General features: G+C 45.4%; 3 protein-coding genes across 3 annotated transcripts; 1 reads left to right on the forward strand and 2 right to left on the reverse strand.

Annotated features, from left to right (window-relative positions):
• The first annotated feature begins 42 nt into the window (after positions 1–42).
• LOC135378943 (uncharacterized) lies at positions 43–9760 on the forward strand. Its single transcript, XM_064612126.1, has 15 exons — positions 43–435; positions 827–901; positions 978–1046; positions 1128–1202; positions 1518–1577; positions 1641–1706; positions 1929–2040; positions 2126–2375; positions 2516–2879; positions 3540–3713; positions 4036–4222; positions 6143–6385; positions 6712–6883; positions 8064–8212; positions 8310–9760. Exons 1-15 carry the CDS (start codon positions 142–144, stop codon positions 8492–8494), a joined length of 2475 nt encoding a protein of 824 aa, XP_064468196.1. The 5' UTR covers positions 43–141; the 3' UTR covers positions 8495–9760.
• Positions 9761–11857: 2097 nt separating this feature from the next.
• On the reverse strand, positions 11858–12596 carry LOC135393415 (uncharacterized). Its single transcript, XM_064623859.1, has 3 exons — positions 12415–12596; positions 12118–12324; positions 11858–12014 (listed from the first exon to the last, which is right to left on the reverse strand). Exons 1-3 carry the CDS (start codon positions 12594–12596, stop codon positions 11858–11860), a joined length of 546 nt encoding a protein of 181 aa, XP_064479929.1.
• Positions 12597–17678: 5082 nt separating this feature from the next.
• On the reverse strand, positions 17679–23521 carry LOC135375274 (uncharacterized). The gene is made up of 4 exons (XM_064608020.1): positions 23406–23521; positions 21225–21279; positions 18977–19115; positions 17679–17915 (listed from the first exon to the last, which is right to left on the reverse strand). The coding sequence occupies exons 2-4, from the start codon at positions 21265–21267 to the stop codon at positions 17735–17737; spliced, it is 363 nt and encodes a 120-aa protein (XP_064464090.1). The 5' UTR covers positions 21268–21279; positions 23406–23521; the 3' UTR covers positions 17679–17734.
• Positions 23522–23826: the final 305 nt, after the last annotated feature.

Below are 23826 nucleotides of genomic sequence, written 5' to 3' on the forward strand. Positions count from 1 at the left end.
TGCAGACGCTACTTTCGGAAACCGCGGTGCTTTGTTTTGGAGTTTGTGTCTGCAGTTTCTTGCGTTTCTCACAGTTGATCGTTACTGATCATACGTGATACGATAAGTGATCGTGCTGTGAACGCTCACTGTTCGCCGAATATGCCTGGTTACGGATGTCTGGTTGAAGGGTGTCCGAATGCGGCGTACTCATCGGATATTCGGTTTCATGGTTTACCGAGTGACGACCAGCGGCGGCAGCAATGGCTTGCGACAGTCCCGTCACGACTCTGGCAAGGTAGAAAGCTGGAGAACATTCGGTTCTGTGAACGGCATTTTACACCTTCCGACTACGTGATGCACCCCTCTGTGTCACGACGACTCGGACTGCAGCGACAGATGTACCGCCTGGAGAAGACGGCAGTTCCTTCTTTGAATCTAGCTGCAGTTGCAGAGGTTAGTGTTTCGCCTGATGCTGTTGTGTCTCATCAGCACAGTATGGACATTTCGCGAACTATTATTAGTCAGTCTCGTTCACTTCAAACAGCTAATCATCGGACGTAGAGCAGATCATATGAAAGTAATCATAAAGTATAGTTCTCCGTGTTATAAACACGCAATTTATAGACGACGGAGGTTTCGGTTTTTAGGCTAATACAAATGAACACTTCCAAGGAGGTCATGCTGTTCTTCTAACTGTACTTTAGGTGAAACATCAAACTTGTTATGTTTTCCCTAGGGTGAACAATGAACAACATGGAAAATGTAGCACATAAGCTCTTATTTGTCAGATGAAGAATAGGTAAAGACCCTTGTCGTCTTTTTGTTCATGGTTCTCAATACTCAGGCTGATCGTCACATGGAAGTCGAAGACTCTCAAGCTGACTGGCTGGAAGTGGTCACATCTCGTGAGTCTCATCAGGTACGCATGAAATGCACTGAATGGATGTGACAAAACAAGCAATGCTTGTAATAAAGTGTGTTCTCTGTATGTCTAGACTACTACCACTAGCCAAGCTGCCTCATTAGTGGAACTTTCCCACCTGGACCTTCCTGTTCGACATGAGGTATGCAGCACATATCCTTTCACATTGTGCACTTGAATACGTAACATTTGTGATGATGGAGCGTTTGCCTTCTGCCCACAGGAAACTGCAGGCGATGCAAGTCCTTCTGACCTCGAGATGGACTACTACGATCTGGCAATCCCACTTGAGCATGAGGTCTGTGACAATTTGTGAAACTTTGTGTTTCTGATACATGTGGCTGGCATATGTCTGCACATGGCCCAATATTGCTGGAGTATCTCCCCCTCTCGAGGGAGAAAATAAACTATGGAAGGATAAGTGCATGACAGTAAGCAAGAGGGTGGGAGCTGAAGTCGAGGGGAAGATGACAGGCAGAGCAAGGAAGATGGCTGAAACAAGGACAGGGGTACTCCGCACATAAAAAAAATTCTTCCATTTGAGAGTCAGACCAGTTTCACGTGGGTACCCCTTTGGTTATTATATCATGTGTTCTTGTTCATTCCATTACAGGAAGTGGTATCTGCCAGCCATGACCTCCCATGCTACTCAGGAGCTGCATCTCCAACTAAGGTAAACGAGCTACAGCAACAAACTCTTTTTCTTCATTGAGCACTAATTTCAACCTCCAAACAGCACTGGGCAACGGCAGCACTAGAGGTCCCGGCTGATCCCTCTGCACGTATACTTGAGGGAACTGAGGTAATAATACTGAGAGTGACCACAGGCAAAATATGTGACAAACAATTTCAATCACAGCTGACATAAATGGAATAAGCATAAGTATACCACAACTTTATTGTCGTTTCATTTTTACTTCACTGTGTTGACCGCAATTGTAGCAGTCGTTTATCACATGCACAGGTAGTCTGGAGTGCTTTTCAATGTATACACACTAGACACAAAATTCTGCAACATTTCTAGTACCAAAAGTGCCTCGGATCATGTGGTGCTTGTTGTACAAGACGGAAGGGAACAACAGTAGCTACACAGACAACAGCATCGGACTTCAGATCTGCTGGCTTGGTCAGCACCTGTGAGTGTAAACATATTTTCTATTTCACCAACAAATAACAATGACAATCACCACTGTAAGCTTCACTGTACGATCTTTTGTGCAGCCACCCAATGCAACATGGAGCTGGAGCGGTTGGTAGCTCTAAGGTCGACCGCTGTGCAAACGGATGACGCCACTCCTGCCATGGCAGCCCCTCTGACATCATCACCAGTGCGTCCCCGTTCACAAGAGCTTCCACCATGCCCAGAGTCTCCGATCCTGCATTCTTCACCAGCTGAGGCAGGTGGCAGTGAAGATGAGGTCGATGAAGGAGACCGGACATATTACCCTTCAATGGATGGGAGCACCTTAGAGTACGTTGTGAGCAGCAGATTATGCTGTCCCTCTCTGACGTTTAATTTTTGCATAACAGTGAATGTCACTATCCATTTCCTGCAATGTTATGACCATGCTATTTCCTGTGTGACGGATGTGCAATGTTACCTCATTCCAGGGAGACACAAAGCGAGACAAAGCTCTACGAGGAGCCAAAATACATTGTTTTTGAGAGCTGCCTCACCGAGCTGTTCAAGACATGCCGGGAGTGCTTCCAGCCCTGCAGATGCTCCTTTACGACCAGTGGAACACTGGTGACAGTGCTGGCGGAGTGTCACCAGGGTCACACCTTTCAGTGGACGAGCCAGCCACACATAGGCAAAAAGGCAGCAGGGAATGCCTTGCTTTCTGCTGCACTTCTGTATAGCGGCTCGAGCCCCACCTGCACTTTACGCATGCTGAGGCAAATGCGTGTCCAGGTGCTCACAGACCGCCAGTATTACCGGTATCAGGGTGCATACCTATTCCCTACGGTCAATAAGGTATGAATAGTTGGCATAAAAAGCATGCAAGCATTTTTGTTGTTCATCATACGAGGGTGACACAGATGAAAATGATGAAAGTGAACTTCCAAAAATGACAGTCGTCACGAGTCTTGGTAACGATGTAGCCTTATCTTCAAAAAGCGATCACTATATAGGTGGTTGGAACACTATGCCACGGATCTGCAATCATTTCGAGATGGCTTTTTCTTTTGACTCACCCTCAAAGAAACCAAACATCCAACGCAAATACACGTCACTAAATAACACAGAAGTAAAAACTAATTTTGGTGGAAATAGGACTTTGCGGCTCCCACAATAAGCCACCACAGCCGACCATGCTCAAGGTGATGGGAGAAAAAGCTTAGGCACCTGTCACCTGAGTATGTCTAATTTATATACTCCCATATATTTTCACCAGTTATCTTAGGTGTAAGCTGCAGGAGTGGCATTTCTAGTACACGGAGTGCAAAGCGCTGTTAATCCTATTTTGCAGTGACAGTAGTGCATACATTTCTTGTCTTCCAGGAGTGTTTTCAAATTTTAGTTGCCCTGAAATCTGCAGCTGTAATTGAACTAAAATTTTTCCAAAGTAGGGTGTTGCGTGTGGTGGTGCAGGACAGTACCCATTAACGAAAGTGCAATGCATTTCTGCCGCAGGTGTACAAACAACAACAGGAGGGGCTCCTCGAGGACCTGGGCACCGACCCCACTTCTCTTGCCTCAGATGGCAGGTGTGACTCGCCTGGCCACAGCGCAAAGTTCCTGACTTACAGCTTCTACTCTGATAGGCTAAACAAAATTATACACTTTGAGCAAGTTCAGGTGAAGGAGGTATGTGCCGTATCATCTTTTCGACAAAGCACATTGCTTGAATTTTCGAGATAGCATAGCTTTTGAAGATTGAAAGGGCAAGCAGGCTTCATAACACATTATTCATTCTCCAGAAGTATAAAGCCACCAACATATTACCAAGTGACTGGTCAGGATATTTACTGTGCCAAAGTACAATTCAATGCAATGAATTTGATGCCTTCACTAAGTTCCCACGATTATTGTTGGTGTTGGACCCGCACTATTGCTAACAGTTAGAGTAAAAAATTATGGTAGGAATAGACTACTTCTTGTGAAAAGCTGCTGATATCCTTGATTGCAGTCCACGGAAGTGCAGGCTAGCAGCCATATGGAGAAGGAGGGTCTTGTGCGAGGACTGAAGTTTATGGAGGACAACCATGTCCATGTGGCCTCTCTCACGACTGACCGGCACCCGGCCACAAAAAAGTACATGCGCACCGCCAAGCCAGGCATCAAACACTATTTCGACGTGTGGCATGTGTCGAAAGGTGGGGACAATATGAAGAACTCTGTATTACTTGGTCATTATGGTCATATTATTACTTGGTGTTTATGAATGGGCAAGGCCCTTCTTTTTCTGCTGCGACAAACCTTGACCTTGAGTTCCTTAGCAGGACTCCATAAATACTGCAATTTTCTGCGGCAAAAGCAGAAATAAGTGCTTATCCAAAATGCCTTATGGTTTTGCAATAATAGCACTGTGCTTGCAAATATCGGTTCATCTGGACAGAGGAAACATACAGCTGGTTCCGTTCCCCTCCTAATACCCAGATGGTGCTCCTGCTGTTTCGGTTGTATGAGCAGGATGAGCACTGGTACACGTCACGCACAGACCCAGCAGTTTAAATTCATGCTTCATGACTCCTAAACAAGTATAAATTACCAAAATTATTTTAAAAAATGAATCCATTGGATGCAAAGGTATGACTAGAACAGCTGGAAACTATTCCATAAAGATTACTTCCTACAGTGCCTATGTGCACGAGGTGAAGCATGCTTTAGCAAATACTATCGGGAACGGATTCCAGTAATGTTCAAGAAAACCCAATCAATTCAGGAAGACCGCATCCAGTTCTCTGCTGTGTGAACTAAAATATAAATTTATAATGACTAGAAATGTCATAATGTGCTAAAATTTGGCTCATTTCTCATTACCATACCAAGAATTGTGCAATCACAAAAAATTCCACCACGCTGTACCTCACATTCTGTGGCAGACCCACAATTCCACAACTTTTTATGAAAAAATAAGGCCTTATAATGGGTAAGGCCCAAAGTTTACTGCTGTTCCGAATTGCTGAGTGCGACTTGCCTCTGCCCCCCCCCACACACACACAGACAGAAAAAAATCACGGTGGCGCCCCTGTGTAATAGCAAACATTATTTAACTGCCTGCATCAGACCCATTTTCACCGCCTTAGTCATTTACAGCCATGCATGAACATTAAAATTTTCCTTGTTTGTTGGAAGAAGGAGAGACTGTATGCAATCTCTCCAACCCTACTACATTTTTTACCATCATTTTAAACATCTTTCAATGTTTTTTTTTTTTTTTAGTTTAACTAAACATATTTGTAACGTCTGTAAAGTGGGCTTCGACCCCTGCACACAAGCGTTGGGGGAAGCCCACTTTACGAAGCTGCTTGGAGCTCATCAGGTCATTATACTTTGTGTGCAACAGCCAAGCTGTAATCGTTTTGCCTTTTCCTTTTCATTTTTCTTTTTTCTCTGAATTTTAGTGCATGGTGCTTGGTAGACAGTCATGATGCACAAATTGAAACTGCTCAGTCCTCATGAAATGCATAACCAGTTCCTTAATAAGAACTGGTCCTCTCTCATCCTGCCCTATCAGAAGTAGCACAATCTAGGCAACAGCTGTAAGTTTTCTCTGTACATGGGTACCAAACCATAAGAAATGCCTGAGCAGGCACACATTCTTGCTGTTGCTACCGAAAACGGCACAATTTGCGAACCCGTGCCGCACAATGTAAGACTAGCTGCAGCAGAAAACCACGAGCCTCATTAACGGGTCATGTCTGGCCACTGCTGAATTGCTTGCTAAGCTCAAGATGACAAGCACTTGCTATCATACTAATTGTGACATGGTGGTATGAAATGGTCTTAAGCAGACCTTTGTGTGTCCCCCTTCACAAATGCAGCATCAAATGCAGGTCCCTTCTTTATGGGGGATTGCATATTCACATTTCAGTACTTGAGCTACACCAGTGGCTCCTAAACAGGGCAGGTGTCCCACACATATTACGCCCAATCCAAACTGAAAAGCAATTAATCCGCAAGCCTGACCTGAGCATTTCAATGAGACACCCTTTCTCAGTGAGGTGCTGTCTTTGCTGGTGCAGTTTAAATTTCTAGATATTTCTGCATTTTGCACCCATGTCTGACTACAGGCATAAAGAAGAAGCTCTCAGCCTCCAGCAACACTGTAGCCACAAGGGACCTCAAACAGTGGATACCAGCCACCGTCAACCATATATATTGGTGCGCTGCTGTGAGTGGTGGTGACGGTGACTTGCTGGCTGCCATGTGGAAGAGCTCCGTAAATCACGTGGCTAACATCCATGAGGGTCATGACCCCAGCTACCCACGTTGTCTGCACAAGCCCAACCAGGAGTCAGCCTGGCTTCAGCCTGGTACTGTACACATTATAAGACTTGTCATTCGTGGTTCCCTGTCAATAGAATTATTTCCATTCTTTTTTTTTTTTCTCGGAGGGGGAGGAATTGGCATATGACACAAGCTGCTACAATAAAGGATGAAACTTACACCCTCATTAACTCAAACCTCCCCAGTATCCACTGTTTGCTTGGGTACAGCTGTAATTTGAGTTATTGAATGAATTTTACAACAGAGTAAATATACACCATGAAAATCATGGAGTATACAGAAAAGGAGTGAAACATTGAGTCCAAGTAGTAAATTTGTGTCTCTAACCCTCGTGGACATGTGCTTCTTGCAGGATCTGTAGCACATGCAAAGTTCAAGGCCATTGTTACTGCTCCCCTCCTGCTGAAAGATATACCCCAACTGTCCCCTGCCACGCAGACATATGGCCTAGAAAGTTTCCATAGCGTGCTCAACAACTTCGCACCAAAGTCAACGGCATTTTCCCCTGAAGGAATGTTGGAGCGGTACGTATTAACGCATTATTTGTTCACTGGGTCTTAAATAGGCAATGCTCATTGCAAAAACAAGCTTATGACTACCAACATAGATGTAATTTTTCCCTGCTGCCATAGTGGCTGCAGGGAAAAATTACATCTTATGTTGCTAGTCATTTTGGGGATACACAAAAGTTTCTCAGTGTTAATCAAAGTACAGTAGACTTGAGTTAATTCAAACAAAATCCAAATTCTTGTTTGGCCTAGTATGTCTTTAATACATTTCGTATCCGCTTCATTCGAACCGTGCCTTCGGTTAATTTGCAGTTTGTGGCCTCTAAGGCAGGTGACACCGAAGACCACTGCTCTGCCGAATCGAAGTCGAATAGCGATATTCGGAAATTCGAATAATTTTCGAATATTTCTGCAGTTGTTCTGCCTGTAAAGTAGGCTTCACGCAATGCAAGTGACTTGCGGGAAGCCAACCTTACAGGCACACTTTTGATGCATTGATTAAGCAAAAGTGGTGATAATTTTACGCTTGCATAATTGTTTTGTTCAGCAACAACAACAACAAAAAAAAATCTGTTTACCAGTGCAAAAGTCAAATATAAAAAAGTGTCAAGAGATGCAGTAAATTCATAAACAGAGGCCACTGTTCACAATTACATGCAAAGTTGCTACGGCGGACAGAGGCTTCACGATACGCAAAACAAATGAGAGAAGCAGGGAAGCAGTTCATTGGTTATTATCATATTTTGCACCTAAGTGCTTATAGATGCACTTTGTGTGATTTGTATCAGTGACTGGCAGCACAAAGGATGGTACGAATATACCGCGTGACCGACGAAAATCTCTGCAGCCCATTGTACAGATAAATCGATAAACGGAAAACTGAGGTGCTGTTAGTTGTACTTGACTCAGAAACAGGTTCTACACCACGAGTAGAACCGGTTTCTAACTCAAGTACCACAGTGGTCGCCTCTGTTTTTCGTTTATCAATCTATGCGTACAATGAGCTGCAGAGATTTTCGTCGGACATGCGGTATATATCTTGGTGGATTTCTGATAATTCAAACTTCTGATAATTCAGGCTAAAAAGTGCTGGTCCCCTCAAGTTTGAATTAACGACAGTCTACTGTAGTTCTCTTCATGTGCCTATCCAATATAAAAATATATTGTTAACTGTGAATAACACTTTTTGCGTCAGAACATCCCTCGCCATTCTCCACTTCAATGAAAATTCCTGCCGCAAACAAGCACAGACTTTGACTGCTGAAGAGCGTTGGAAACTGAAGGTGCCAAAAGGCAGGGGAGGGCACATCATTGCATGCCCAGTGAAGGAGGATGCAACATTCAGTGAGTATGACTTGCCCAAGGCACTAGCACCTCGCTGGTGTGTTCTGTATAACAGCAACTCACTTGTGAACATGTGGAATTTTGTGCTTATTCACAGGTTATGTTGACATCCTCCTCGACGAGACACTTCTAAGATGCTCCTCCCTACCTTCATTTAAAGCAGCACTTGAGGAAGCAACCCCACTTGCCACCCCACCAATGACCTCTGACACCTACCCACGACAACGCCGGGAGGACATCATTGAGGCCCGCAAGAGCAGATTCGTGCAGCATCCCCAGTGATGGCTTGGCCAACAGATATGAGCTGGCACTGGCAGCACCTCATGACATGACTACGTCTGTTTTTTGTTTTTTTCTTTACTTCACTGTAAGATGCTGCGAAGCAACTATGGTCATTAGCGGCAGATAGATGGGGACAGGTGGACAGCCAGCAGCAGAAGGGAAGGGAGTAGGGAAATAGAGGGAAGGATAAAATGTATCATAATTTGATGAAGTTATTGCTAGATGCCGGGTTCATCAGCATTACAGGAGTACAGAGGGCCATCAAAAAAAATTTCAGATTAAGACATCTGATAAATGTGTGTGTGCCACTATACCGAAAAGTGCAAAAGGTTTTGATGTATGCCATTTGTTTCCCAGAAAAAAAACTCACATAAACATAGCTCCGCGCGTTCATCCTTAACTCGCCACTCCAGCTATAACGAGGATGAGGAGGTAATGATGAGTAAACCTGTTTTGCCAATTCTCCCGGAGAATTGGGGATAGAAGGAGCGGCCGAAGCATTACAGAGCAAGGAGAAAGGCTTTATCAGAACCCCGAACAGCCGAGTAGCAGACAACATTTCTCTAGGCCAATCAGCAAGCCTTCTCCTTATAGCGTCAGTGCGAGTTTCCAGGCAGATCACAGGCTGGTACTGCTCTTCACCACCGTTGCGCATGGTCGCTTTTTGCGGCGTATTTTAAATTCAGTTTCTGCGATAATTATGAATCTGTGGTGGAAATTACTTCGCATGGTGCATCTTACTGGCCTACTTAACAGTTTTATAGGAAGAAAACTGGGTGTAAAAATGACTTCTGTGCTACTTTAATGGATGGTTCAATAGGCATGCAAACATACATAGGAATTCCTCAATATATGTGCTCAAAATGCACTTTAGAATCACAAGTGACTGTGCTGAGTCTGCGGAAAATGCTTTCTGCAGACTCAATCCTTTATCAAAGTTTAATCGTTCACTCAAAATTTTACCAAGGTCTCTTAGGAGCACAAAAACTGGAAAAACTAATCTCCTGAAGCTCTAATAACATACTGATCAAAGTAATTGGTGAAAAGTAATGTAGTTACTCAGTATGTACAAGCCTGGCACGTAATAATTTTGCACACTCATTACGTTTCATTGTAGCATTTTTGTGAAATCTGCCACATATGATGTCGCAGTAGTGGTGACAAAGATGATGGGCTTCACTTTTGTTGTTACATGCGAGAAGGCAGCTGTACTTTGTAATCACTAATACTTTGTCATTTTGTATAAAATTCTTGTGGATATTTGGACATGGTCTGATGCACCTGTGTTCATTTTGTGCATTTCCTGTAATGTGCTATTACAATACACCATGGCCATGGAGTTAGGTGTTATGTGACACGAAGTTTGTGGCACAAACCATACCTGGCCCTTTTCTTCTCACCATCATAAAATGAAAAATTACGTTTGCCTTGCTTTGTTGTACTTGTTACCTGCCTGAACAAATAGGTGATAAGCCAGTTGAGAGGTTTTGCATGTTTGAATGTATGAAGTCTGCTTTATGTATCATTTTCATATTAGTCGGGCATACACGTGGGCAAAGGTAGATAATGAAGAAACAAGCTGGCGTAATAGGCAAGCACGTAATAGGCGTAAAAGGCACAATTTACCTTGTATGTCAATCCACATCTTGCGTGAATGAGCATGACATGGAGCTGTGGGCATAGAAGTGCTTCTTCAGGCTGGAGAAGGCCTACTTATTAACGAGCAAGTCCTTGATGGTCTGCATAAGCGTTCTAACGTGAAATAGTACTGTATCACTGCACCCAGTCACACCTACACACAGTTGCACTCTGCATTTCATTCAAAGGAACCTTTTATTTTTGTCACTGTTGTCCCATAACTGCAGTCTGGCAAAGCACTGCAATCAGCCACATCTGTAATCAGTTGCGTGCCCATGGAAGATGCACCAACAACGTGGATTGAAGCATCTGGTTGTTGTAGAGTCTTCATGTTGTACTTTTATGATGCTCACTGCCTCGCCAGAGATTGAGTAGATTGGGGACACATGCTTTGGCCACACATCCAAGAGCAGTGTTGAGGATATGAATCTGCACATATGACTGAAGTCCTAATTTTAAAATTGCGGCTTCAGAGTTCATTTAGCAAATGAAAGCTCTCAACGTGGTCTCGCTGACTACTGCTTTCCTGCTATTGGGTTCCATCAATTTTTAACTATTTTGTGGCTTTGCATCGCATGACAACCATGATCATGAGCTTCACGACAGTGGTCAACCAGTGGATAATTTCGCCCTCGTGCCAGTTTTTAACATGCGAACAGACCTTCGCAGACTGCGTTCTGTAAAATTATAATAATTTGGGTTTCACACCACGGGACAACTATGACTATCAGCGACGCCATAGCACATCTGTGAATTAATTTTGCCCACCTGAGGTTTCCTTTATTACAGCGTGTGTGTGTATGCACACTGGAAACAGCATTTAGCATACCTCCTGGACACGTCATGTGTAAAGTACCAGCCACCAAATTGCTAGCCTGCTCGACAAGGTTCAAACCTCGGGCGAGATGGCATTCTGTTATCAACATTCCGCGCCTAAGCCATCCGTACCCTCCTGGTAGCTAAAATAATAATAATTCGGGGTTTACACCGCGAGACAACTATGATCATGAGCGACACCACAGTGGTCAGTCTGTGGATTAATTTTGCCCACCTCAGGGTTCTTTAACGCACGTGAAATCTCACACACGGCTTAATGTCCCTTCCAGCGTAAGCAATCCGTACTCTCCACCGAATCGCTAGTACCTAAAATAATTGTCATTGCAATTTTAAATCCAGCTCCAATTTCATTTTGCTCTACCATCATTCCTGTTCAGGTTTGAGTCCAATTTGTAACAGTCCAATCCCCAACACTGCTTTACGAGCACACTGCAAACAGTTCTTGCCATGACTGCAGCACACTTGTAGCAGTCCATCATCTAGTGTCATCACGTGGTGGTCTTGTTCCAGTTTTAGTGCCTGGTTGGGAGCATACTGTCAGGAATTAGTAGCTTGACACCGGCTAATCTTTTGTGCAATGTAGCACTTCCTGTAAAACCCTTTTTTTCCGCGCGCCATTAATTTTTGCTAATTTCGCAAATTGAAGAACTTCGCGAAAATTTTAATGTACACAGGATACACAGTGAAAAATACGAAATTCGCGAAATTCAGCGGTCGTGAAACTACCCCAATGGCCCATTCGCGAAAAATAAGGAGCGCGAAATTTAAGGGTTTTACAGTACGACACGTTACAAACATCAACAATGCCTTTGATAGCTGCTATTACTGCCCTGTACCCAGCAGGGTACACTGGCTAGACAAGAAACTGTACCGACATACACACCTTGCTTAGTACCTTGCATATCTGAAGCCTGTCCTTGACTCTGATGGAAAGGCTTCGCGAATGGTGTTCACAGCACAAGCTGGAATCACCATGCGCTTGTTTTTTCCAAGCTTGTGCCACACCCACCTCGCGAACTGGCGGTATGCTGTGTATCGGTATCTCCTGCAATAATACACAGAATGAAAAAAGAAATGTAATGCCACTTTGGTATTGGACACATCATAACCAGAAACAAACGTAGTCGTAAAGTTGGAATCATGCTTACTTGTGAATATGTGCGCTCATCGGTTCCCGCTGGCCCCGAAGTTCAAAGTACGCCACCTTAAGGACGGTTTGGTTGAGGCATAACAATTTCAAATCTTCGTGCTCCGTGATACGCGAGAAGCTCAGTGGTTCAGCGGTGCCCTGGAGCTCCTTACAGCAGAGGCACTCTTCTTCAGTGGGCATGGCGACGCATGACCCACAACGGCACCTGTAATCGAGAGGTGCTTAGAGAATCCGTCGCGGTACGAACCATCCGTTTCTTGCGCTATATGATAATGAATTGCCAGCCATTATTTACCAATCTGTGGAATTCAGGCGGCTGCTGCTCCCGCACGCTGCCGCGTCAACATGTTCGTCCCGTTGAGCTCGCGGAGCCGGCGACGTTTCGAAGGCGAGGCTTCCAAATTCCGCCGCCCGTAACAAAATTTGCCTTTCCTTCGAAGATAGGTTGTCGAGAAGATCGCTCCCTTCGGCAGCCATTTCGTCAGAGTAACAAACACAACAAACACGAATGGGTGCGAGAGTAATTTTCCCTGCGCTGGGTTCGCTGTGACGAGAGTGCAGTCAAGTACGTCTCGACGTCACACCATGGAAGCCTGCATCGAAGAACACTTGCAGCAGGCTAGAGATCTGCCGAGTTGAGGGGGAAAACCGGAACCAATTTTCATGGCCATGGTTTTAATTGCTTTCTTCACCGTTGACTCGTGACACCTCGCGTGGTTCATGGGGACTGTATGTACTTCAATAATAACAAAAGACCCAAGGTAAGGCGTGGTGACTGGTCAGGGACCCTTTAAGACAGTCACCAGTGCACACCTCTCCTGGGGCAGACCTAGTGACATACAAGACCCTTCGCAACCTACCCCTCCGCGGACGCCAGCTGCTCTTGCGGCTCATTAATGAGTCGTGGCACGCCGGTGTTGTTCCCGCAGAATGGAAGTCGGCAATGGTGGTCCCCATTTTAAAACCTGGAAAATCGCCCCATGACACCGATTCCTTTCGGCCGATTGCACTCACCAGCTGCGTGGCGAAGACAATGGAGCGCATGGTACACTCGCGGCTAACCTGGTACTTTGAAACTGTGAGGTACTTCCCCGAGGCCATGGCAGGGTTCAGACAAGGGAGGTCGTCCATCGACAACGTGATCGACCTGGTATCCAGTGTCCAAGAAGAGCAGTCGGAAGCACGTTTTACTGTTGCCGTCTTTTTGGATGTCATGAAGGCGTATGATAGCGTTCTCCACAGTGCCGTTGTTGCTACCCTGCAAGAGTCGGGAGTGGGAGCTCGAATGGTTTCTTGGGTCTGTGACTTTCTGTCCGGCCGGACGCTGTTCGTCCGTACTGCATCAGGAGATACGCCAGCTTTTCCCGTCTCCCGTGGAGTGCCACAAGGTAGTGTACTGAGTCCGCTGCTGTTCAATCTGATTATGGCATCACTCCCGGCGTGCCTCTCTGAGCATATCCGCATCAAAATCTATGCCGACGACATCTGCATATGGACATCCGGAGTCCGACGGGACGCCATTCAACAACGCTTACAAGGCGCTCTCAACACCACCGCGTCTTACCTTGCCGACCGAGGACTCCGTGTATCCCCTAGCAAGACAGCCGCCATGGCGTTTACTCGGCGGCCCTTCACCAGCTACCCTCTCCATGTTGCCGGAACCCCGCTTCAATTTGTGACGCACTGCAAGTACCTTGGCGTGATTATTGACAGACAGCTCTCGTGGTCTAAGCACATAAAGAACCTCTCCGTCAAGACGAGCAGATCAGTGAACGTCCTACGCCGCATCTCCGGAGCGTCTTGGGGCCCCACCTGTCGCGATCTTCGCCAAATTCACAGCTCCCTCGTGCTCGGCTTCCTGCGGTACAGCATCCCAGTGCTGCACGGCCTGCGGACGACTCACGAGCGGGAACTCCTGAACATTCAGTCTCGCAGCCTTCGCGCATGCCTGGGCTTACCCAAGACAACGGAAACTTATTCGGTACTTGCAGAGGCCAGGGAACCACTTGTTACCACCCTGCGAGATAGAGAGACCCTCCGCATTTACACGCGGCTAATGACTCGGCACCCTTTCCACTACCTCAGGACCATTGACCACGACAGCCCCGCGTCTGCCTTTGGTAGCGCAGTGCGCCGTCTGAAGGGTGTTGTCCCACCTCCCACATCTCACGTATCGTATGCTACCCCAACATGGGCTCTCGACCAACCTCCCATATGCACATTTATCCATGGCCTCGGGAAAAAAAGCGACACGCCAGCGCCTGTAGCACATCAACTTGCCCTGGAACACCTAGCCTCGCTGCACCACGGAAGGCAGACCGTCTATACTGATGGGTCTGTGATACCTGGTGGAGCAGCTGCAGCCTTTTATGTGCCCCACGAAGATTTTGAGAACGCGTCCAAGCTCCCCAACGAGACGTCCTCCACGGAAGCAGAGCTATTCGCAATCAATATGGCCCTTCAGCACATCTCGTCCTCCCCACCTGCAGAGTGGATGATCCTCACCGACAGCAAGCCAGCCCTGGAGATCCTGAGTTCTCACGCCACCAAAATCATCAGCGACCTCCAAACGGCTATCATCGCCGCATGCGACTCCCTTTGCGCCTCTGGCCACGGTGTGCGGCTACAGTGGGTTCCCAGCCACATAGGCCTCAGTGGGAACTCCCGAGCGGACGCCGCCGCGAGGTGTGCCCACCAAGACGTCGGCCCGCCAGCTAGTATGCCGCTCACATCGTCCGCCTGTCTTATAAAGATCCGCGAGTGGTGTGCCTCCGAAATGCGTCGCTCTGTCGAAGACGCTGTACGCTCCAATGCGTATATCCAGTCCATTGACCCGACAATGCAATTCGCTCCATACCAGCAGCTCGTCCGCGCAGAAGAAACGCTGCTGCATCGGCTCCGACTCAACGTCGCATATACACCGCAATACCTGTGCAGGGTCGGAAAGCGTCGCTCAGCTAGCTGCGCTACCTGTGGCGCAGTAGCAGACGTTGAGCACCTCCTACTAACCTGCTCGGAGTACTCTGCAGCCCGCGCTGTCCTCGCCAATCGCCTCCAACGCCTGGGACACGGCTCGCTCTCACTGGCCGTGCTTCTCGGCCCCGTCGCACGCCAACAGCAGGGAGCCGTTACAAGGGCTCTCCTGCAATACCTACAGGACACCCAACTGAGTGTTACGTTGTGAACTGAGAACCGCGGCCCTGGGCACTCGCCCCCACTGCAAAGAAACCGGCCGGGTTTTTTTTTTTTTTTTGCTCCACCAGGGCGTAGCAAGCCGACATAGGTCTGGCTGACCTCTCCTTGCGTGGACGCCACCTCCTGTTTATTAAACTTATATATACCCCCCCCCCCCCACACACACACACTCCAACGTTCGGACTCCAACGTTGCACAAAAACACGGGTTCGCTTTGCCATTCAATATTAGGTAAATTAAAATCTCCCGTAAGTTCCATATGGCTCGTTCATACCAACAACAGTTGATTGAATAATTAGGTTAATGAAGAGCAGTCGGAATTAGGAGGTCGGTAGTATGCACATACAGCAACTTGTGAAGCATTGATACCTTCCACTACACACCAAGCTGATTCACAACCAGCAGAATCTATATCAAGGCGGAAGCTTTCAACTCAACTTCTAACCAAAATAAAGACTCCTCCATCATGAGCATAATGATCCTTTCGATACACCGTAAAACCATCTGGAAACACCTCCTCATCATCAATACTATATCAATCAACCAACATAGCAAATTCATCAACTCTGGCGGTTTACTGTTAGCATCTGCATGTGCCTTTTAACTGAATCGCGAACAATATCGCTCCCTGAACACAAATCCTACACTGAACTATCTTGTGTCATGGACAACATTGTATTAGCCCTTGTGGCTGACCTCGTTACAGCGCAGTATGCAGACTGACTAACTAGAGGTTCCAGTTCCTGTCTAGATACTGTGTCAAAGTTCCAAAAGTAATGCTTGCCCTTAATTTCCAGTTTATCATAAAACAAGCGAGCTTTATCCCGTCTCTGTCGCTCTCCGAGGCAAGACGCCCACAACTTTTTCCGAACAGAGCGTACATGCTGAGAGAAGTCTTCCAAATTGTTTATGTTGTGTTGTTGTGCAAATTGTTATGTCTTGTGTTGTTTATCTCAGGCTTGTCTACACAGTAAATCATTTCACATCTTTATTCGCTCAACAGAGATGTATTCTTATAAAAACACCCCTTTCTATCCCGCATACTGAAGCAAAGGGTGCAAGAAGTGCGTTACCAAGAGCAAGAAGAGCAAGAAGAGCATAAGGTGCAATATCGACATGCTGCTGGCCGGCATCAGCCCCATCTCATCATGTGTGTGCGTATGTGTGTGTGTGTCGACATTCACCACATGTTATTCAATGTCTATCATTAACGGTGTAAAGTGAGCTGTCGAAAGAGTTGTTTACGTCCAATACACGCTTTTTAACACCCCACTTGAACTCGGATTATGGTTTTAAAAATGTTTTGATTCGTGAAAGAAAAATTATGCTGGTTTCACAGCTCCGCTCAGCAAGTAATCACATTACAGACGATAACCTGAGTTAAAGCAATGGTATTTGACAAGGAACGATGTTACGAATTCAGCTGCCATCTCTGACTCATTACAGCTGCACGCGTTAAATGCAAAACTTCGGCACTCACGCTATCACGGAGCTAATGAGATGTGCCTGTGACGCATTATGCTCCGGTTTAGATTGCTCGATTGGACCACGACAGGAAGGCTGCCGTGTTCAGGGTGGTGCTTGCCATAGAAGCAAGAACGTCGAACTGTGTGTCTCGGTATGGTGCTGTAGGAGCATCTATTACACTACCTATTTGAGAGGGTGTATTTGCCAGAAAACAACTCCATCCTAAAAGGTGTTTTCAATAGAATCTTCCACTTTTAAGGGTGTTTTTGTTTTTAGTTATAAACATTAATTAATTATTAACATTATTAATCAATAATTAATTATTAGCATTATTAAGCGCCCATTATAACAGTGTTTTATGAGGAATACACGTAATTATAGGGTGTTTTAGAAAGCGCTCTTCATTCGGGTGTAACGGCAACACCAAAAAGGTGGGTGCCATGAGATAAGTCATTTACACCAAGAAAATGTAAAAAGTTTACTGTGTATCATGGAGTTACTGTTTCGCCTATTGTGATAACCTTAGTATATACACTTACATTGCCAAAGATGAATCTTTCGCAATATGAATGCTTATTTTGAATAGCAATCAGTGTTATGCTTATACTGTCTCCCGGTCTAAGCCAACTAGCCTTCAGGCTTCGGTTAGACACTTTCGTTCTCTTTGGTTGGTTATCAATAAAACTGAACTGAACTGATTAAAATGCGGCGAGCATAGGTTTTTTTTGTTTTGTTGTTGTTGTTATTGTTGTGTGAAGGCAACGGAAAGAATTCGGGTAAACTGGAAGGCGGTGTTAAGGAAACACCCAAAAGCAGCACAAGTCTTGTTACATGCATGATTCGTGGCAACAGCTTCCAATACTTCAGATACTGAATGAACGAAACAACAAAGGATAATGCAGGTAAGTCCACTTTATGCGTATACTGTAACCATACACATCGAGCCCAATTGCTTAGAAGCTGAAGAGGGACGGCAACTGTTCGCAGTTTGCAGCCGAAGTAGCTGTGCATGTGACGTCAGAGCCCAAACTCTTCCTGAAAATGTTCAGAGTAGTCGCCTTTGCTCTTGCAAGATACTGAGGGCATTCTGTGCCAAGGTGGACGTCGACGCAGTTGTCCATATATTTCAGAGCACTAAACGAGAGCCAAGGACATATAAGTTTATCACAGGCACGAGTAACATTTATGACTAGTGCCCGGAAAGTAAAAACGGTGGAACTAGGCAAACATCGAGGCCCTCGAGAACAGCAAAATAGGGAATGAAATACAAAATTATGCACGTTAATCTGGTGCTGCTTGGGACAAAAGTTTACGGAACACCAGGTCGTCGGATTTCTCCATTGGAGCAACACCCGAGCAGCAAACAGGATCGGACACATATAGCACAGCCGGTCAGCCGTTTGTTATTCGACCTTTTCCCGATATCTAGCTGGTGACAGCTCCGATGTCGAAATATGCCAGAGCACTGATCCGTAAACTTTAGTTCCAACCTGTACACTTTTTTTTCTCTCTTCCTGTTCAGAGTACTCCGTATAAGGGAAAAGGATACCGTACCGTGCAAGCTTTCACTTATTGTACACGGTTGCCGAAGCTGGCCTAGAAACACGCGATAGCGAATACTACGTACTTTTAATTCTCTGCCTTCGAAGACCTCGAAAGGCAAAGAATTAAAAGTACGTAGTATTCGCTATCGCGTGTTTCTAGGCCAGCAAAGAAAGGCCAAATCTTTTGATCAAATTTACACGAACCATTCCTTGCAAGCCAAGGTACTGAAGAAGAACCAAAAAAAAAAAAACAGAAGAAAATAAGCAAGAAAGAAAGAGAGAAACCCACAGGACGCTCAAACACGCAGAAACGAATTAAAATGCCGCGCTCACTGTGAGACTGAAAGGCGCATTTGCACTTGCACCCCTAAAAAGGCTGTTATGGCATCTACAAATTGTGGAATTAGACATAGTCGATGAAAAGGCAGGCAACCTCCAAAATGTCGCATTCAGCCCCCCCCCCCCCCCCTCGGTTTTAGAAGTATTTATAGCAAAATGCCTAAAATTTACTGCCGTAATTAATACATTTCGTCCACTCTTATTCACATCCTTGCGCGTGTTCCCTATTGAGCAGCGTCTGAGCTGCGTCCATACAGGGTCCACAAGGCGAGTTCCCCGATACATATTTACTGCGAATAGACATCTACTCACCAACATGCAACTTTTTCCTTGTCGGCATGTGTTCTTACTGCCTCAAAATTCATGTCCTTCAAAGGTGCCCAATCCTGTATGTTGTCCGCACATGATCCAAGCTCAGAAAGCGCTTCTTGGCAGTCACAAGCGGCATGATCTGCATAGTAAAATGTCCAGTGGCTTACGAACACTTTTGCATGGCGCAGGTATGGGGAGCATTCAAGTTGAGATCGCACTGGGGCGGACACTATTCTGGTGTCACAAGCATGTCTGGCGTGAATTGCAAATGTTCGCGTAAACTTTGATGTCTGTTCAGCACTTTTGGAGCTGCTCCGGCGCTCGATGTAACAAACAACAAAGTACGGGGCTTCTCAACAAAATCATTAGCTTTAATTATTTTCAACGAAATTTGAGCTAACGAACTGGCACGTCCCCGGCGGCACAGCGTTTTGCCCCAACCAATATCGGCTGGCTAGCCGCCATACTGATCCGGGACTAAACCAATATTGGGCCAGTATTGCCAATATCCAGCCTATATTGGGCCAGGATGCTGTGCTGCGGGGGAAGGTACACACCGTTTTCGTCTACGCGTGCTCACTTTATTTATTTAATGTTTTACTCAGAGACTGCCTTCTCACTACTTTTTACTTGACTCACTTGCGATGTACCCGATATCTCGTTACACTTTTGTTTTCGGGAGCAGCAGATGTGACAGAAAACGTGGTGGCCCAGTCCCATTGATATCCCAAAGGCAATGGCCCATCCACTCACAGCCCGGCTTTCATCGGGCGCAGCCGCGGAAACAACTCACAAACTCTCGTACGGGATGTCACCCTAAGAGAAGATTCACATAGCGGACGGATCCCCTGAAGCATTCCTTTTGTAGTTTCATATTATAAAGCTTGCAGCGAATCCTTGAATTTCTTCTATTTCATACCCTAATTTTGTGGTATAAGTATGCCAAAGGATGATGTCATATTGTAGCACTGATCGTACCAGAGTAGGATATGCTTGTAATTTAATATCTTTTGTGGTGCTTTGGACCTTAGAAGTCGGCCCAGGGTGCACATTCCCACCTCTGTGAGGTCGACAACGGCAAATGTTTAATTCATAAGCAATGTTAGTTAGAGACCCGCCATAGTGAACAACATCCTCGACAGGTTTGGCAGACCCGTGAAGGTGAACTTCCGCGGGTTCGTTCTCATGAAGCTGTGGAGTGTGCGAGGATAATAGCGTAGTTTTGCTTCACGTGATTTGTGTCTCAGGGCTTCTTTGCTGTTGATGAAAATGCTTTTATTCCTACCGCGATGATACCTCTTCAACGACAACAACAACAGCTAATAAGTAATGAAGATGTAGTGGGGTGTTTCGCAGCTCATACCTGATGATACCTTTTCAGTCGACGTCGAAACTGCACTATTTTCCGCGTTTCTAAGGGATTTCCCTTGTTAACAATTTTACTTCTCTATCAGAAAAATAATAATGACTTGAATCGTTGCCACACATCATTTACACTAAGGTCAACGGCAGAAGTGGCTACGTTACTTAAAAAAACTGTACCAAAAATTGTCATTAGCATAGTTTTTCACAACAAAGGTTTCTCCCTTTTGTCGGTCGCGTCGCAATGTTATCAACATATTTCAAAACCACAGCGTGCTAGTCTGTCATGCCATCTATTACTGCTATAGCTCACTATCTTCGTTACAACAACTAGATACAAATCGAGCACGGAATCAGTACTTCCGCTTCTAGTCGGTTGCAGCACTTTTTGTACTAGTTCCAACTGGAATGTCAATCTGCCGTAACAGATGTGAAGTATGCTCGTAGGGTACACGTGATGGAAACGTTACCCGGTTCATACATGGCCGATTCAACTCTAAAAGGAGGACAATCTTTTGCCCAGACGTTATATGTCTTGTCATCTACTCTTAAACATTAACAAGGAATACATTTTCTGCACAAGGAGGTCGCTACACAACTGCAGTGAATCATGAGGGCGAACCAACTTTCGGTTAGTGACCTCAGGTTAATGACTGACTACGTCACGTCGTTTAAACTGAGATGCTTCGTTCGTCTAAGTAACGTTGATAGCGCACGTCCTCTTTAATAGGAGAGACGTTGACGAACTTGAGAAACGTGAAGAAGTTAGGGAATTGGCACATTGCACAGGTGCGCTCAAAAACTTTCCTTCTTGATAAACTCGATCAGATAAACTCTGAATTTTTCCTCGTGTGGAATACCCAGAGTGCCCCTCGAATATACTTACTCAGAAGAGCCAGAAGCATCAACGACGCGATGACTACCTTCATGGTTGGTGTTTCCTGGAGGAGAAATGATCATATAAGAGGACTAACATTCACATACTGTCAAACACACTCATAAAACGTGTGAGATCTAAAAGATGCAGGGATTTTCGCGTAAAACGTGCCGAATCCTTCTACTGTTCTCTTGCTAAAATTTTAGTGCTTTATCGTCGGTCACACTTTTAGCTTCCCCGCGCTGGGGTTTTATAGATTTCATCTAAATTTGAGATCATTCTCTCCTTCCAGAGGTGGGCAGAATTTAACTACATATGGTCGCACTATTAGAGAGACTACTGCATGATATTTAAAAGTAGTTGGAAACTGTTTGCTGGTTAAGTTTTGCTTTTAGTTACGGCGATATTTGTAGTCTACAACAGTAGTTGGGTTACTGGGTACCATAACTACTACTTTTTATGGTTGTCCTTGACATCGGCTTGGTTCACGGCATTCTTGCAATTACTTAAATTAGGCAATGTACGAACGCAGAAAGCTGGTATAGTTGGTAATATTGCACGATGACGAAAAAAAGAAACACTACGAAAACGAAAGACGCAGAAGCGTAGAACACAGAGATCGAGCAACTACTTCAAGTACCTGAAGGTGAGCACCACATACTTTCAAGAGGTCTTCATTCATTTACTCCTTACTTTTTGCTTCTAGGACCGATCACAGGTTACCGTCATATACGTTATTCTTTCAAGCATAAGTGACCATTTTCGCTGCATCATGAATAATGAAGAGTACTTAATCGCTATGGTGTGCGATACACAATTCGCGTTCTTTCCATGCACGGGCGCAGGTATCAAATGAAACTCAGTCACCAAGGGCAGCTGCTGCCTTCTACCAAAGTGTTCATCGAACGCGACTCCATGTGGCTTTTACTGATCCGTGGCGTTAGCAATTGAGACAAGTTGACACTGTCAGATGCTGTCACTATGGCGCCCCTAGAAGATCAGAGGCACATTCTTCTTCATTGCCCACATTGCCCGGCGTTGCTCCGTGGAGCGAACTTTCTCCCAGATGCTGCGCCAAAACTGCCATTGAGAGACTCAGACTCCCCTCCCAATCTGCAAACAGAACAGAAGTGCTCAAGACAGAGCAGCCACATTTGCTCCGTGTGTGCAGCAAATCTCCCATGGGGAATCAACTGATCAACTGAACGCGTATAAGTTGCAAGCGTTCAGCTGCGCCATGGTTCAAAACTTTAGAAAGTAAAATTGTTGCGGTTCCCACTATGAAGTGTCATGGCATCACTTGCATGACTTCTTTTATTCTTTTATGTGATAAGGACGACGCAGAAGCAAGTTATTTTCAAATGCAGTTATTACAAATGTATCCGGACACGCTCTTTCCCAGCAGGGTCTTGTTAGCCGAGACAAGAGCATCGGAATCTCTCGTGATGTCGCGTCGCATGAATTAAATGCATTTGTTATCACGTTTCAGAGGAACACAAAAAATAGAAGCTAGAGGACGTCTGACGCGTAGCAATAATTATACCGATGCGGCTACAGATGAAGGAGTTCCAGTGCGATGACTGCAGAAATACGATAAACCATGGACATGCACTGGATTTTTTAAAGTAGGTCTCGCACACGTTTTTGTTGGGAACATCGAGCCGTATTTTCCTTCTTTTTGCATCTGCAAAGATAGAATTGTCTTACCCAAATACAACTCTAGGTACATGGTGCTTACCTACATGTACTAGATACTTGATAGAGCAGGATGAACAAGTTCTCTCAGCGTCCGTGTTCAGTGTGCGCGAAAGGTACTTCTCACGCACTTCTAAGTACTTCCCAGTCCTTCTCAATCATCGTAAAAGATCGAGTTTAATTGCTTTTAAGCTGGTTTGTTCCTGCTAGTTTGTATAGCTTTCTCCTTCGGCCCCCAACTCATTTGCAAATGTGAAAATAAGCAAGTGAATCCAATTTGACTCCTTTTAAACAATGAAAAATATGGCTTTTAATTTTTAGTTTTGTCGAAATCATAATTGAAGTGGGACATCATATCGCATGACCTAAACGGTCTATCGCGAATTACAAGGACTACGTGTCCGTAGCTGGCCATCAGCGACCGCGCAAGTGATGCCGAGAAGCCGGTCGATCAGTACCATTTCTGTTAACGGAGTCACTAAAAAGTATACTCACAAAAGTGTGGTCTCAGCTGAGAAGGGACGTGGAGCTTTACGGTGTCGAACGCTCGGAATGCGGCAATATCGCTGAGCCAGGAAGCTTAGCTCTCTTAAGAGAGACCGGAATAACGCTGATTGGCTGCTACTTGCAGATTGCAAACTCCACATTTCATTGGGTCGTTGCTGCAGACGCTGGCGTGCACAAGTGGAACTGGCGTTATTTTTAATGGGCCATAATTTCTGACGGTTAAGGACAGGACAAAACGGGAACCTTGTGTGAAGCTTACATTTAGATTGCGCATTTCCTTGCCAATCGTATCTGGACGAAGAAGAAGACTTTTGGTCTTGGATTGGGACCGATAAGAAGCGTTCCATATGGTGCACATCAAGTCATGTTTTGCCCGGTTGGCATATTTCGCATGAAAGTGCATGAAAGG

This window comes from Ornithodoros turicata, chromosome 1 (genome assembly GCF_037126465.1).
Source record: "Ornithodoros turicata isolate Travis chromosome 1, ASM3712646v1, whole genome shotgun sequence".
NCBI classification, from domain to species: Eukaryota; Metazoa; Arthropoda; class Arachnida; order Ixodida; family Argasidae; genus Ornithodoros; species Ornithodoros turicata.